Source organism: Branchiostoma lanceolatum, chromosome 1 (assembly GCF_035083965.1).
Source record: "Branchiostoma lanceolatum isolate klBraLanc5 chromosome 1, klBraLanc5.hap2, whole genome shotgun sequence".
NCBI lineage: Eukaryota > Metazoa > Chordata > Leptocardii > Amphioxiformes > Branchiostomatidae > Branchiostoma > Branchiostoma lanceolatum.
Window position 1 is genome coordinate 24,670,379 of NC_089722.1, and position 17,080 is coordinate 24,687,458.

At 40.9% G+C, this 17,080-nt stretch overlaps 1 protein-coding gene and 1 long non-coding RNA gene across 3 annotated transcripts; one reads left to right on the forward strand and one right to left on the reverse strand.

The window, feature by feature from the left end:
* Positions 1–260: 260 nt before the first annotated feature.
* LOC136443645 (protein LIAT1-like) lies at positions 261–7,621 on the forward strand. Of its 2 annotated transcripts, XM_066440965.1 has the most exons (3): positions 261–628; positions 5,958–6,014; positions 6,453–7,621. In XM_066440965.1, exons 1-3 carry the CDS (start codon positions 478–480, stop codon positions 6,953–6,955), a joined length of 711 nt encoding a protein of 236 aa, XP_066297062.1. In that variant the 5' UTR covers positions 261–477; the 3' UTR covers positions 6,956–7,621. The 2 variants fall into 2 exon arrangements, with proteins under 2 accessions (XP_066297062.1, XP_066297070.1); XM_066440973.1 differs by lacking the exon at positions 5,958–6,014 and having other exon boundaries at positions 262–628.
* Positions 7,622–13,989: 6,368 nt separating this feature from the next.
* Positions 13,990–15,861, reverse strand: LOC136443708 (uncharacterized). Its single transcript, XR_010757196.1, has 2 exons — positions 15,422–15,861; positions 13,990–15,057 (listed from the first exon to the last, which is right to left on the reverse strand). It is a non-coding gene; the product is annotated as an uncharacterized lncRNA (long non-coding RNA).
* Between the last annotated feature and the right edge of the window lie 1,219 nt (positions 15,862–17,080).

A 17,080-nucleotide genomic window follows, 5' to 3' on the forward strand; every position in this document is an offset into this window, starting at 1 on the left:
ATGAAAAAATGCTCTGTTATAACCAATGTACATTTAATTGCATATGTTTTCCTTTACTTTTATTTATAGATCCCCCTATTGTGTAACTCAATACGTGTAATCGATACCCCACCCGTGGGAGGGAAATGGAGACGGCTACAAACAAACTGGCGTTCATAGTGACGGGCGGATCGGAAAAAGTACCCTAATATATCATTCCGCTATTCCTAAAATATGAGATAAAATTTTTGATTTCTAAAACTTCCTAGACACTTTTCCCATTCAAGTGATGAAGCAGTCGTTTTGAGGTATTTTCTGACCAAATTCGTAAATTCCTGTGCATTTTACCCTAGGGACTATTTTGGAGCGCCGCGATACACCTGTTGAACAGAGAAGTGTGCTGAGGTTCTGTGAACTATGGCGCCTTCCAAAGTTCGTAAAGCCTCGTCGGATTTTAATTAAGTCTCTGCCGTTTCCTTGTGAGTTATAAGCTTCAAAATGGACACCAGATCGAGCTCGGGGTCCATGAAGGGGACCAAAAAGCAGAACAGTGGAAGCAACAGCGCGGAGAAGCTGAAAAAGTCGAGCAAAAGGAAGCGGAGAAAACAGAAGAAACAGGGCAGCACACCTGAGAGTAGCTCGGAACCAGGTGAGATAACTTGTCCCTGATTTTTTAGGTACATAACTGTTAGTAAGTTAAGGTAAGGTAAGTGAACGGTTTATAAACCATTCAAATTTGCTTCAGCTGTGCAAAAATTTAGTCTCACTTGCCATTTGTTGCACTTCAATGGTTCAACAATCAACTACAAAGTATAAAAGATATGACGGAGGAAACACTTATGAAAATTCATAAATGCCGTGTACTTTAATACATAGAGATAGAAAACATAACGGTAATCATCGTGATTTATTAGATCTCAAAAGCCAATCGGCATTACAACCCGTTTGGAAATCAAATCAAAGCCAAAATAGTTAGATTCGGAAGCTACTACAGTAGTATTAGTGGTAAGACAACTCCTGTCATCATGTCAAGGAAAAGATATTTGGACTGAGATCTTATATTGAAATGGCCTATAATACCATAATGTTCAGTGTGATATTCTAGCTTCTGCTAAATGTAACACATATTGACATAATACAAGTAATCAAAGCAAACAAAAGTTTTCAACAATTTTAACTCCCATGTTTAATGACGTTAGCTTCATGCATATTTGTAAGGTATTTTAGTAAACGTGACTCTACTTTGTAGCTAGTTATGTCGTCAAAGTTTTGAAAATAAAGTGACATGCCAGTGGTTGACTCCAAAAGGAGCCGACAGGACCACATGGCTCTTCTGAGCAGCACAAGTGTGGTCAACAACTCTCAGAGCTTTCCTCTGTTTTGACAACAACCTGTTCTCTGAGAGGGTCAATGACTGCTTGAGAGTTCTTGACGCTTGTCTTGAGAACAGAGAAACTATGGGTAGAAGAAAAGCTGTAATTCGTGCGTGTGTGTGGCAGGACATCTGTACAAACAGTGTACAAAAGGAGGGAGTTGTAAGGAATGTAGCTGCTTGCTTGTAGCTGTGTATGTTAACAACTTCCACAAAAAATCTAGACTTTCATGCATCAATTGCGGGACGGTCCTTGGGGGTTATTGGGTTACAGACTTTCAACAGAACTTTTTCCCTGAAAATGTGCAGTGAACCATAATAAGGAAAGATTTGGGCAGTTATAATATACTAGACGTGCAGCAATGTAGGTGCTGGTAGAAAGCTAGACCCCCACCCTGTAGTACGCACCTGTAGTAAATAACCCTAAGGAACACCTGTTCCGCCATACCTTCCACTTTGTTGGAGAAATATGAACTCGTTCCACATACAGGAGGGCCTGCATGGGGGGGTTCCGACAACGCTCTACGCTAAATTCGGAGGGCCGGCTACGTAATACGCTAAATTCAGAAAGCCTCCCTACGCTCTACGCTAAATTCAAAAAGCCCCCGAAAGTGCGAAATGGAACGAAATGGAACGAAATGGAACGAAATGGAACGAAATGGAACGAAATGGAACGAAATGGAACGAAATGGAACGAAATGGAACGAAATGGAACGAAATGGAACGAAATGGAACGAAATGGAACGAAATGGAACGAACTAAAACAACATATGTTACATTATGAAATGAAATACCACTAGATAGCGAAATATAAGGAGTAGACCGGAACAGGAAGCATTTTAAATACAGAAGTGAGTGGTAAATACATGATATTACGTGTTTTATTTCTTGAATCTATGTGATAATATTAAATACAACATTTTTGTCGCGTTTGTGTGACTAGATTCTTCCTCGAAAATGGAAGCGCCGCGTGCAAAGAGATCCGCCGCTCTTCCTTGTGTACCAACGATCTGCAAATGAGCTGCTGCAAATAGCATGGGAAAACAAGCAAACGGAACTGAGTATCGAAGTTAGGACTAGATTATACAGTTGGTGGTGGTAACATTGCATCTCATAATTCACCAAGAGGGCATGAGGCAAGCGTTATCTTATTAGGCCACACCAACTTGATTTTATGGATGACATCCTCTGGAGACCCCAAAACGAATGCGCGCGGGCGAAAAAAAAAAAATCCAGCAAAAAAAAATGCTGCTAAACCACAGGACTACTAGTAGTACAAAGCTGGTATTGCGAATTGAACCACAGAACACAGTTTATTTGTAGGAGGTACATGTAGGTTGTCTTGTTCATCATAGCAGACTCAGCGCAAGTGATTGATTTTTGATATATTGACAAGAACGACCAAAGAAGTATACTATTAGAAGGTATTTGGCTCCAAGGACTGTGGATGATATATGACTGTGATGAATACTCATATACACCCATAAGGGCAGTTTCAACATACATGGCATTGAACTCCATATTAAGCATTCCATGGTTTACCCTCACAAATCCCTCTGCCAATCCCTCAATTCCTCTCCCATGTCTTCTCATTGTTGCAAAAGAAACGTGTGAGAGCCACTCTGGATAGGTCGTGTTTGAAATTGTCTGGGCGATACTCGCTGGCCGCCGCGATCCTCTCGTACAACTGTGCAAACGCAAAATCCCCCTAGCCAACATGATGGCATACCAATCCACAAATACGCCCCAGTTTTCCGATAAGCCGGCACAATGCTAGCCTTTTGCGGCAATCTAAGTCGGCAAGTTCCGGAGTTCTGTGTAGCCTTGGAGGAGGCGATTTTTTTTTTTTTGGTGACAACAGGCGAAAATCAATGCGCGCGCGGATGTCATCCATAAGATTAAGTTGGTGTGGCCTTATGTATACAGCTAGCGTGTTTGCGTGTTGCGTGAACCGTGAAAAACATGTCCTCCTCGTTCACACCCTCCCTTTGTTTTGTCGGGAACAGGGAAGCAGAAATGTCTCCAGAGGACTCCACGTCCGTGTTTGAATGGAGTGTGAAATGTGTGAAATTGGTGACGCAGCGCAGAGCTTCATTTGCATATCATTAACGGAGGGGTCCATTCCCCGACAGCGGTCTGACTTTGAGCCGAAGAATTGGTTGTATAAAAATCGTTGTTGCGGAGATATGCATGTGCTACGTACTAGTTATGGACTAAAACCGTATGTAAATAACTGGAAAGTCGGAGTTTGATTCAACCTTTCGGTAGCACGCCCACAGTTACGTCACGCTGGCAACAATGGCGGTTCATTTGTATGCGGGGCTCCATTTGGGAGAGAAGACTTCTGTCCCGTATTACGCAAACACGCTGTATGAATAATAAAATAACGCTTGCCTCATGCCCTCTTGGTGAATTATGAGATGCAATGTTACCACCACCAACTGTATAATCTAGTCCTAACTTCGATACTCAGTTCCGTTTGCTTGTTTTCCCATGCTATTTGCAGCAGCTCATTTGCAGATCGTTGGTACACAAGGAAGAGCGGCGGATCTCTTTGCACACGGCGCCTCCATTTTCAAGGAAGAATCTAGCCACACAAACGCGACAAAAACGTTGTATTTAATATTATCACATAGATTCAAGAAATAAAACACGTAATATTATGTATTTACCACTCACTTCTGTATTTAAAATGCTTCCTGTTCCGGTCTACTCCTTATATTTCGCTATCTAGTGGTATTTCATTTCATAATGTAACATATGTTGTTTTAGTTCGTTCCATTTCGTTCCATTTCGTTCCATTTCGTTCCATTTCGTTCCATTTCGTTCCATTTCGTTCCATTTCGTTCCATTTCGTTCCATTTCGTTCCATTTCGTTCCATTTCGTTCCATTTCGTTCCATTTCGTTCCATTTCGTTCCATTTCGTTCCATTTCGCACTTTCGGGGGACCCGAGCACGCTCTACGCTAAATTATGGAGTGGTCGGCAACGCTCTACGTAAAATTAAAACGGCCGATTACGCTCTACGTAAAAGGGGCATGCAGGCCCTCATACAGTCAACTTTCCAAAGATCACATTGTAATTGTCATGAACACAAGGTATATAGCTGGGCCATGTCATGTTGTTGTTTTGCTGTTCAGTCTGTTGTCCCTCAGGGAATACTAATACTATAGGCAGTGTACACCTCACACCTATGCCTAAACTGACTATTGGTGTTTTATTGTGCTTTTCTCTCAAAGCAAAAGTCACAAAACTATTTCCATTCTAATCAAATTGATAAATAAGTTCAGCCAAAAATTTATAATTTGCGTTTTTATGTGATTTTCAAAACATTTAGATAATACTGGTCTGAAATCCTTTTTGGAATTAATGGCTACCCATTAACGATATTTGCGTAGTATCTTGTTGACAAGAAGTTTGCCAGAAAGACACTTCTCAAATATTGTAGACACTTGTCAAATATTGTAAATGCAAACCCTTTCATGTTCCATGAGGTTTACTGTATGTATATTAGCCTACCTGTCCAGGTCCTGTTGATAAGTGTCAGGCTTATAACTCAAGCATGACTGATGTATGGGAATAGACCAAATGGGAGGGGGACAAGTGGTCTTTTGGAAATGTCATGTAGGAACAATAGTCTCAAGTTATTGCCACTGACCTCTTATGCCTCTTTTTGTTGAGAAAACAAGTGCCATATGTACAAATTATTCAGGCGTATTTACATATAATATACGTCTAATGAGTCAGCGTAATTGAACTCCAGCATACATGTATATGGATAATGATCATAAAATATTTGGTAGCCTGGGAACGGTTGACGATGGAATGCCACAATGTATTAAAAGTGTTCTTGTTGCCATAACAGTAATATTTTGCAAAAACAGTTACAAAAAGTATTTGTACTTGTAGGTATTAATTTATCTGAAGGTGACTGCCTAGGACTTTTCGTTCTCCAGGGTGCAAAATACCTGGTTGCACGTTGCACAGTGCAACAAGATTTTGGTTGGTGCAAGTTAATTCCAAACCCAGGTAGCGCAGTGTGCAACCTTATATTTTGAGCCAAAGATCTCAATCGGAGCCCTGGAAGCTCACAAAAACACAGTGTCACTCTCATAAAATTCGGTAAATCTTCAATTGAAATAAAGAAATCAACACTTTTTCGTTTTAAACCATCCAAAACCCTTCATAGATCGTGAAATTTGAGCTGAAAAAGACGAAAACACACTGCCCTCGGCTAAACAAGATGTTGTTTGGTCAATGGGAACACAATACTATCTAATTTATATTTTAAAATATTAGTAGTATTATACGCTACATACGAGCTTAATTTGAAGAAATCGGTGAATGTTGCTGGAGCAACCTGAAATTTGGATGTGCAACCTAGCATTTGCCCTAGGTTGCAACATGGGCAACCTGGCTCAAAAAAGTATTTTGCACCCTGTTCTCAATTCTTAAACATGTTGGTATGAAAAACATGCATATAGCTTTTTGTATATCAAGAAATCATGATCACGAACAAAAACAGGGTCGCGTGAGGGTAGAAATTGATAAATGATGTACAATTCTTTGCCGCCCCATGTGTAACTTACCCCACCCATTTCCTCAGATGCCAAGAAGTGGGGACAAAGACCTGTCTTCAAATATACTGGCCAACCAAGAACTTGTGAGCACTATACATGACAGATCGTACACTTGCATGTACCGCCTGTTCAAGCTTGTTTGGTGTTTGTTGGATTTGTTCTTTTAAATTAGTTTTTTCTTTCCTTTATCCTTCATCAATGTGACAAACCTCTCCCCATTTCATCAATAATCCATGACTGCATGACATTGTGAGAATGTGAAAGGACACTTGATAACTAACTGAAAAGCTCTTTCCCTCTTTCATCTACTAACAGTAATTACATAACTCATAACTACTAACTTTCAGATGTGCTTGTGGGGTTCCTAATACATGTATACCTTTGCATGATCTCCAGATCATAGAGAGACGCAACAATTTGGGATGAATGTAATGCATGTTATGATTGCTCAGAAAAACAGAATCTTTTCCCTTTTTGATACAGATATCAATTTGGTTTTGAAACACTTGTCTTTTTTCCAGATGTCAAGAAAGGCACACCTCCTGTGTTCAAGTACAGTGGAGGACCGCAGAGGCCAAAGGTCGCCTTCAAGTCTTCCCAGTCTTCTCCAGCCCTCACAGCAGCGCAGGCTGTGGACAAGGGCAAGTCACAGCTCCGGTCCAGTAGCAACAGTAGCGTAGAGAACAGAGACCCTAGTCAGACTGCGAGTACTGTTAATGACATCACAAAGAAAGTGAATGAAAGTCTGAGATGGGAGGATCCTTGTGAAGACACAGAGGATGAAGAGGAGAGATTAAGAATCTACAAGATGAACAGAAGGAAAAGATACCTTGCTGCTGCTCAGAAGATGGGACTGGAGTATGGCAATTCTGTGTATAAAGACGGGACAGACCCAATGCCAAAGAAAAGTGGTTCCAATTTTGGTTTCCCAGAGTTTGACTCAAGTAAAAGTAGTCCCATTCCTCTTATGGCGTCGCTGCGGAAAGATGCCAGCAGCACGGGAATGGTCAACCAGGCTGTGTAAGGCTACGGATTTATATGTATACCACAATGTATAACATTGTACATTTGTTGTGGTTGATTTTCTGTTCATAAAACAAAACATGATGATAGTAGCATTGGCCTGTCTAGTTAGTTTGTGCCAGCTACATGTACAACATGTACAAGTAAAGGTAGATTGAAAATTGAAGTAGACTGAAGGCTTTTGTTCTGATTAATCTGCATACTTGTTTTATCTAGCCTCACAGCCAGCCTTGCTTGTACTTGTGTCTACTTCAGGAGTAGGACACAAGATGAACAAGTCTGAATTTGAGGCCAAGTTCCCAAATCTACCTGTTCTTTTCCATTTTCATCTATTTATTAAACCGAAAAGCCATAACTTTTGTCTTCCACTTCAACATATACCAAAGATATTCCACTAAGTAATAGCTCAATATAAGATATTACACGATTCATCTAGATTGTTTATTAGATGTTCAACAGACACATTAATACAATGGTATAAAGGTTATCCTATCATCATCATTAAGAGTTTGGATATAATGTATTGTTCATGACAATTATGTCATTGTGTACACTTTTTTATAATGTTGATATGTACATGTATTGCATGTAATCAGAATTCTTGTGTTCTGTAATGTTGTCTCCTATTGGACTGATTACTGTTGATAAAAATGGTTGTCATTTCTTATGTCGGATGTCCTGTCTTTCATTACAATGTGTACAAGTCTACATTTTCAGTTAAGGTAGCAAAATGTGCCTTAAGTCAGGAACGTAACTTTAAGTGTTATTTTAGGATAAGATCCAGGGTTGTACATTAGGACACTAGATAAGCGTATGCAGGTTAGTGCAGGTAACAGTTGTAGTTGTGCAGTTATTTTTCATGTCTATTTGCACCTTAGCTGCCTTTGGTCCATCTTGAAACCAGCCTAGGTTGACATACACCCAGCACCGCCGCTAAAAATACATTGTTTCTATCAAACTCCATTATGTATGATTGCTGTACACATGAACACCTGCAACCGTATGTCCGAATCGCTTAGGGAGGGGATTAATACCTCCTATTCATTAGATGCGTCAAATTAACCTATTCTTGTGCCTTTGTATATTTTCCCACAAACGTTAACAGATGCATTTTGCTACAGACACTTGCATTGCTGCCTGAGTCGCCCTTGAATACGATCTGGTAATGCCTTTATGATCACAGTTTTGCCAGTGAAGCTATCCTTGCTGATATTGAAATTTAAGCCGACGAAGTCCATGTTGTATTTGAGAAAAGGCGAAAGAATGTGGTGCCCTGAGACGGCAACAGTGGCTATGTGCACATATAACTAACTCCCTCTTAAACGCACCATTACATTGTTGTCATTGCATACCGCAAAACTTCATTAGAAATTAATCGTCCGCCCCTGATTCTGTTCGCTGCCAACTTGACGAGGCCCGCCATTGTCGGCAGCAACCGCCTGGCAACGCCCTATTACAGTTGCTATTGAACAGGCGAGAGGCGATTGTCTCAGTCTGATTGTGGGTATGATTAGAAGGTAAACTTTCCAAATTGCAGATCTGACCTGGGATTATATTTCAGTATGTGCTATGCTGTGTTCGAATCAAATCTTGAGGTACATTGTTGGTAGAAAAGAAGCCCGTCTTGCATGACTACACGTTAATAGCCGGTGGTCAGCATACAGAGAAACTGACCCTGTGGGTCACCACACCGTGGACCAGTCAATGGACCCGCGTCTCGAGTTTGCTTTCCTTCTGTGTCAATGGTCAGGAGTGTGATGTAACGTCGCTCTGTGGGTCTTTCTGCAGTTTATTTTCTTAGTGTTTTATGACTCGGTGCGCCCGGTGAACAATATCGGCGTGCCGCACAAGGCTCTACAAATAGATCTGCCGCCTTGCCCTTGAGGCCTAAAGGCTAGCCTCCACCAGACCTTCCTGTGGGGGTAGGGATCGTAGAATTCGGCAAAAAAGGAATAATTCGCCAGTAGAGTCACTTTACTGTAAAGTTGACCGTTGACATCTACAAATGAACTTGTGACCAAACTCCTGGCAAATATTCTCCTATAGATAGGCGAAGTGGTTAGTCTGGTAGAGGCTCTTGAGATCATGACCTTGCTATCCAAGTCGGTGACGATTCTCAAAAGCCGGGCTTGTTCCGTCCGCTCCTTATAAACTCATATTTAGTTACAGCTGCAGGCTATTGTTTCTCATCTTTCGTTATTGTGTTGCCTTTCTTCTCTCCTGAGTGCTATATTGCTTGTTCAGCAGTAGCCTGGGTACCATCCCCCGAAGTTTACCGCTGGCACATTATTTTCCCTTGCAAACCAAGTGAAAAGAATGAACCAGCTGTAAACTACGGAGGATGGTACCCAGGCTACTAGTAATTCAGCAGTTAAAGTTGGTTTTGAATTCCGGACTACGTTTGTTCATTTTATGTCATTTTCTTTATATAGTTCAGGTAACAAGTTCCTGCAGTGTAATGCACCAGAAGTTAACAATAATTGTCATTTTGGAGACAAAGATTGAATCGTTTAAAGCAGATAATCCCATAATTACAATATCTTATGGAGTGATTACAAATAAAATGTGAATAAAGGTCACCAACGCGAACTAGCACGAGAACGACCAACGTCATCAAAAACGACGACGAAGGCCAACGACACAACACGAAGGACGACGACACGCCACGAAGTTCAACGAAGGACGACGCATATTTGCTTTACATAATGTGGTGAACTTCAAGGCGGCCTCTCCGAAGATTTAAGTACACACCTGTGTTTCAGTGTTTGCCAGGCACTGTAAAGGGAAAACAGAGCGGAATGAATGGGTCAACCTTGGGTTAATCTGGGTTTAAAACATTTGGTGTTGAGCCCCGCAGGAAGTGTATATAGTACTAGGTCGGCTGGAAAAGCTCTGTTAATTGATTTTTCATTGAGATCGGTGAATTTGGAAATAATTGTCAAATCATAGATTTTTCTCTGCATTGAGATTATAGTTAGATGGTAAAATCAATTCTAATATCAGCAGCACGTGTGAATCTTTAACAATAAGCTTATGGACACATTTTGATAAGCATGTAAAGAAATCGAACACAAAATCAGTGACCTCATAACCCAATGGGTGATTATCGTCTGTCTCTGCATAGTTCCGCTGTCTGATCCCTTTTCTTACGGTTATTATTGTTCTAGGATCAACGTATTTTCGGAATTGGATAATTATTTGCTTTTGTCGGATTATCATAACACTACGTCAATGGTGTTCATCACCCAAACTTTTTAAGTTAGAACTCCATGTTCTAAACTCAGACCTAGCCATACGGAGCTAATGATTTTTTAAACACCTGATAGCTACACACTGGTGTTTAAGAGATTTAGACATATACATTCGCTCTAACTTAATATCTCTGAAGCGTTGTTAGGTCCTCTTGAAAAGTCTGTATGGCCCTGTCTTCTGATTTAATTCATTTTACCAACGGTTGATTTTCACACTCACCTTTCCTCCTAATTGTCTGTTAGAATATTCAAAACTATGCGCCAAAAATAATTACCCAAGCAACTGGAAAAATGTTGAAAATTTTATCCAGTTGCTTGAGTAACTATTTTTGGCGTATCATATTACCTGGTTGCCTAACCTTCATCAACGTATTCCAAACTACACTTCGCTTGTTGAGGCACTTAATTGCATGCAGTGACCTCCAGACTTGTTTTCCCCCAGGCCAATTCACCATCACTTTATAAGTCGTCCCCTCACATCTTCACCTCCTGGTGGGTTCGTCACAAAGATTAGACACCTCATTCGGAAACAATATCCCAATCCATTCGTCACTTTTCCTGACATTCACAGCTGGTGAAAGATTAATAGCCTTGGAGAGGAACCCCGTAGTGTTGAGTGACGCAGCCACGGATCTAGCATGAAAGGTAGCATCTCCAAGCAGATGGATGGACCCGCCGGCCTCAGTCCCTGTTTTATGTGTATACATGTACGTATTTGTAACATTTAGTACGTCTTTCCATTCGTGCATATTTTACTCTTCGCCTCTACCTTGTTCTAGGTAAGGACCCAGTCATATTCGTTTCTACGATTGCAAACTAAAGGTATTCTAAAACAGTCGTGCAGACAATCAGTTTATGACAGTTGACCCATTCGTGTAGCAGGTGGCGCTTGTGATTTACGACAAGACCTATTATCTATTTGTCGATAGGTATACTACCGACCACATCAGTACAGGGGTTTTAGACCTTACCTCGCATTTGGCATTATCTTATTACACACACTATGACACATAACTAGGATATCGATTGGTTCAGATACTGAGATATAGTCTGAGTTTTGTAAGAAATTTCCAAAAGTTTTACATCTGTCCTGTCACTTACATATTGGCACTTCTGACCATGGTATGCAGTGTATTGTTAGGATGCTTTGTTCTACATCGGTACCAGTATTGTCACAACCACATGTCAAGAATAGATCTAGTTTTCATCTTTCTTTCGAGGAATCAAAAGTCTTTCTATTACGAGATTTGTTATACGCAAGGCTAAGTTAAAATGCGGCAACAGATGGGATATGGGAAACAATGCATACATGAAGTTTGGTCCGCTAGTGTTCGTTCAAAAGAGGGACTTTGTTATCATACGCTATATATGCACACCTACAATTTTGAATTGGTTGAAATTGGTCATTTTTCTTGTCCTTTGGTCTACAAACGTGCATGCTGCTTATGCCGTGTGTCTTTTTTATCATCTCCTGTTCGTACACCTTCACAATCTAGATAGCCATCTCAGTGCTGACATATCACGACTTTTTCTTATTGATATTCGATGATCTTTTGATGACTGATAAAGATCATTGCATGACCCTTTCAACCTCTAATTTCCCGTCTGCTGCACAGAGACAATACTGCACAATGCGGTCACTTGGGCCTGAATTGCAGTCGGCACTTAGCAATCCTAGTTTTTCAGTTGTACGTTTATAGCCTAGTACTGGAACATTGCTTTAGATATGTGTATCTTTGTCATTAGGATGACCAACGTTGTCATAGCTCTAAATTGTTATATTTGTTCCAATTGTGTAATATTAGCTATATATGTATTATGTTAACTAATGTGTCTCGACATGTATATTTTTAGTGGCACTTCGATATCTTTGCTTGCCATATATCCACAAAGGAAACGTCGATTTATCGAGATGAATAGACGAAGCTCTTATTATCAAACCTTAGTAGCCTTAAGAAACTGAAGATTGCATATGTAGAATTTTCACTGTGCACTGAAGTGATCTAAAACACAATCCGTCTCAGTACTTCTAAGAGGGATTAATCCATTAAAACGTGTCGTTCTGGTTCCAACGATTGTCTGTGTTATCTATCCCGGGTGCCCATCCCAAAGATAACTGATAGACAAAATTTACCGTAAAGATAAGAGCACCTGAAATTAAAGAGAACAGCTGGCGTTTGTTAACCAAAATCCTGTATCAATTTTTTGTAATAATCTTTGACTCTTCAATGGATACTGTTCCACTAAAAGAAAGTGATGCATTTAAGGGAGGTAAGGAACTGCACTTGCTGCAGCTAACAGAATGTGAGTAGACCCTAGCTTTCCCTAGGTTGGTACAAAAACTGGTTTACTAGACATACCATTTACAGAAGAATAAACACTTTCTCAACGCTCTATACAGCGACTAAGATGCATTATCAAACATACAGGTATGTAAGATCATCATTCGGTGACTAATAGTGCACACCAGTAGCTCTTTTCATGGTGAGAAAAGTCATCAGGTAAATTCCTTAATTTCCATTTTCATTTGTTTTCTTAATTGGTGCAAATACACACCATAGACAGAAGGCCTGGCTATTCGATACCCCGCTGGTAAGTAGGGGATTTTCAAAGGGAACGTCTAAATAGGTAGGATTAGGCGTAATCCACCTGTTAACTGTGTCCATAATGACTTCTTTTCAGTCATGGATGACAAAAAGAAAGTCGTGATCCCCCCGGCCGCTTGTTGCCTTAGAGAAAGACTTTCCTTCAGGTTAAAACTTATCATAATCAATTAGGTAGATGTATGATTGCCAAACACCTGTTTACGTATATGAACCGTATTGGCTGTTTTTGTCTAGACATCAAATTAAGAACTTTCTTAGGACTCTCGTGGATTTGTTACACAAGATGCCTGTCTGTATCTGTGTCTATAAAGCCGGTATAATCGCCAGTCGGGATAACACACCAGCTTCGCCGGCACGCGGCGCGGCAGCAGCTGGTTGTATTGCACTGAACGACCTGTCACACCGAACTTTTGTACATCTAGCTGCAAGCATATATTGTTAAGCAATTTAGTCTACCCTCCTTCGCAAACTAATGGAGCGGTGTAGTTTATTTTGGGGGCGGGCCAACTCCCTTCCCCGGCATAGAGAACCTTAGCCCATGTTAATAATCACGAATCAGCGCCCCCAAAAAAAGAATAAACGCCACCGCTCCAGAAGTCTGCGAAGGAGGCTAGTCGTAGTTATCATAGATCCTTGTGGATAGTCGGTTCTGCCATAACCAAATGTGACTGGCCTTTATCGGTTATCCCAGTCAAACATAAACGTCGTAGATCTAACCAGGGTTTAAGACAGCCGTAGTCTGAGTGAAACAAGCCAGACACCGACGACAAGTAGTCTTCATTCAGAGCCTTATCTTTTCATCGCAGAGATAAGGAAGAAAGGGAAATAATGGATCTTTCCTCGAGCGCCTTGTAAATGGCGTGGTTGAACTGGGACGGGGGATGATTGCCTACAGGTATCGTAGACCTGGAGGTTTGTGGTTTTGTGTTCAATATGTTCAAACAAATAAGCTCGGAGAGCTTTTTGGACGATTTTTCAAGTGATATTTCAGTATAACATGGTTTAGCAAGATTCATGTATGTAAGGAACGGCACACGTTCCACAATCATTGATCACAAACTTATTTTGTTGTTTGAGCTGGAACAATTGACTCACAGTGCATGGAAGTAAATAGGATTAGTGGGGATTATAGCTTATTAAAATGATCAATATCCTACCCCCGACCGCAAGAACACATGTTTTGCTTTAGTATCTTTCAAATAATATCTTTATTGACTGCTCTTTCTTTGTCAGTTTCCCTCGGTTTAAGTAAGTGCAGTGGGTCTAAATCCGTACAATGTTTTGTAGTAAAGTGAACAAAACTGTAGCTTATGCTATGGGTCAAATCATTATGTGCAATATTCGAAACCAAATATTCGTATCCCAGTGAGGCATTGTCACACAGTTCAACTAGAACACAGTTCACAAGAACATAAACGAAACTGTGAAAAGGCAACTGAAGACTACAAGTAATTGTACATATTCATGACAACCATCTATAACATCTATAACTGTCTTATGAAAACAAAATAAGCCGGTAATATGAGCATTGATTTCAATATTGCGAATCCCTGCATCACACAACACAAAACAAACGTAATGCTGCTTAACACCGATTCTATAATACGTTTACCTGAAATGTAATTCGACAATTCATTGCACCACATATATGCATATATGACCAATCCATAACGTTATAGTATGCTAATCTCGTAAAATAAATGATACAATAGACACCCTCAAATGGACGGATTTGATAAGGGCTTAGTCTTACAAATTTATCTGCTAATTGTCTTACATATACATTGTTAACATACCTATAGTTATGTTCTCGTTTAACATCTTGTAAAAAGGAATAGAGACCACCTCAACTTCCACCCCAGGAGTTAGATGAAGATCTTCGTGGTGACAAAATAAATGCTTTGTTTAAACGGGTTACAGGTGCGTTGAAGACGTCTTGGTACGTCCATGTTGGTGATTCTTTGTTACAAACAGGTTCAGCTCCATGAGTTACGTTTGCAATATAGTTCTGTTGTTCGAAAATATAGTTGCTTCCTTTATCGTTGGTTGTCCTCCGAATATCACTGGCACAGTTCGTGACGATGTGGTGTAAGTTTAGACCAACAGAGCAACGCTTTACTCCCTATGATTCGTCCTTTGATCTCCTGTCTCGACTTGCGCATCCCTTGGATCCTCGCAGCCTTGCGTTCTTCTTCAAGTTCATGTTACTCCACTGCTATGAACCATCTTGCTGCCGTTCACCATTTCTGGAAACAACAGTGGGATAGATGTACTGTTATAGATCGATTCGTCAGTTGTCTAACAAATAGAAAACATTCCTATCTTAAATCTCCGCAATCCGGATCCGGAGATCTACAATTCAAGAAGTTAAACGAAAAACAAATGAGCGCATGGAATGTTTGCTTGTCTAGTTCATCAGAATGTTGAAAATGTACATGATGAAATGCCTGGCATTACATGAGCGCATTGTCTCCAAACATCAACTACATAGCGCACATGTATACGTGTTGGCTACTGAGGCATATTCTGCCACTTTTCGTTCATAGAACAATGTTCGCCCTGTAGGAGTTGACAGCGTTCAATACAAACAGCTACAGCAGCAATAGTTACCTTCACGGAGAATACACATGCAGACCCCACCCTGGCCTACTGACTCCCGCCCGGCCCCGAGTACTTCTGCAGCCGATGTACGACAGGCTAGCCGCTGTAATGCCTGGAGGGACGGCTTGGACAGGCTAACCCTCTCCTGCTTTTCTTCCCTTCAATTATAGCCAGGCGCCATTTGCTCAATTACCTGTCTCTAAACGTGACTAGCGGGGCAAACGAAACACACATTTTTTAGACAGGGATCAGTACAAGTTAACAGTACTGCTAAATAGCTGGAGACTTGAAGGCAATGTTTTCCTCGACCTGCATGTAATTGTGTGTGAGTGAACAGCCAAGAAGAACAAAACACCGAAGAGAAAGCGGATTCGAAAAGGTTGAGATGTCAAGGACATTCGTTGAAACCCCGCCCACAATTTAATACTTATGAATATATAAAGCAAAGGCAATCAGAAGTGAAGCTAACAACGTGTTAATTGCGCCACCTAGCGAAATTATGTTATTACGACAAGTATATTGGCTTCTGTGGTTCCGGTGTTCAGGAATTATCGGTCCCCCAGGAAAATCGGTCCCCAATCCATGGTGGGCGTGGCCTAAAAAGTACGAAGGCCCACAGGGCCAAAGCATAGATCTCATCCACAAACACTGTCTTTGAATTGAATACTTACTGCCAAATGTATGAATTGTAAGAAGGTGGGACGGACATTGTCCACAAACACAAATATGAACGTTTCATCAACAAAAAGTATCAGTTTTTGGCCATTGCAGGGACACATTTTCCCTGGGTAGCCAGGATTTCCGGTCCCCTCATAGGAAAGTCAACAACTCTTCTCCTAGTAGTGATGCATTTGGAAAAATACTTTATTTTTAAATTACTTTAACTTGAGTTGATGCTCTTAACACAAAAATATAAACGTTTCAAGGGCAACAGTCTCTGCATTTGTCCATTGAGGGAATTCAGGGGAAGGGGACTCATTTTCCCGGGGTAGATCTAGGCGGGATTTTCGGTCCCCTCATAGAAAAGTCAACAACGCTTCTTCTGATGAACGTGGAAGCTTCTTTGTCAACTTGAAGGCGCTTATCTGAAGATTTAACACAACTATAAAGGTTTCAAAGCGAAAAGTTTCAGAACTTGGCCATTGAGGGGATTTCAGGGTAAGGGGACACATTTTCCCGGGGTAGATCTAGCCGGGATTTTCGGTCCCCTCATAGCAAAGTCAACAACGCTTCTTATGATGGACTTGGAAATTGTTTGTCAACTTAAGGGACGCTTCTCTGACGACTTAGCACAACTATAAACGTTTCAAAAGCAAAAAAATCTCAGGATTTGGCCATTGAGGGATTTCAGGGAAGGGGACACATTTTCCCGGGGTAGATCTAGCCGGGATTTTCGGTCCCGCCCAGGTTCAAGAGAAGACAAAATGTTGACTTTCAAATGAGGGGACCGAAAATCCCGGCTACCCTGGCCCGGGAAAATGTGTCCCCTTTACCTGAAATCTCCTCAATGGCAAAATGCTGAGACTTTTTGCTTTTGAAATGTTTATAGTCGTGTCAGGTCTTCAGAGAAGCGCCTTCAAGTTGAAAAACAGGTTACCAAGTGCATCAGAAGAGACGTTGTTGACTTTACTATGAGGGGACCGAAAATGCCGGCTTAACCCTGGCCCG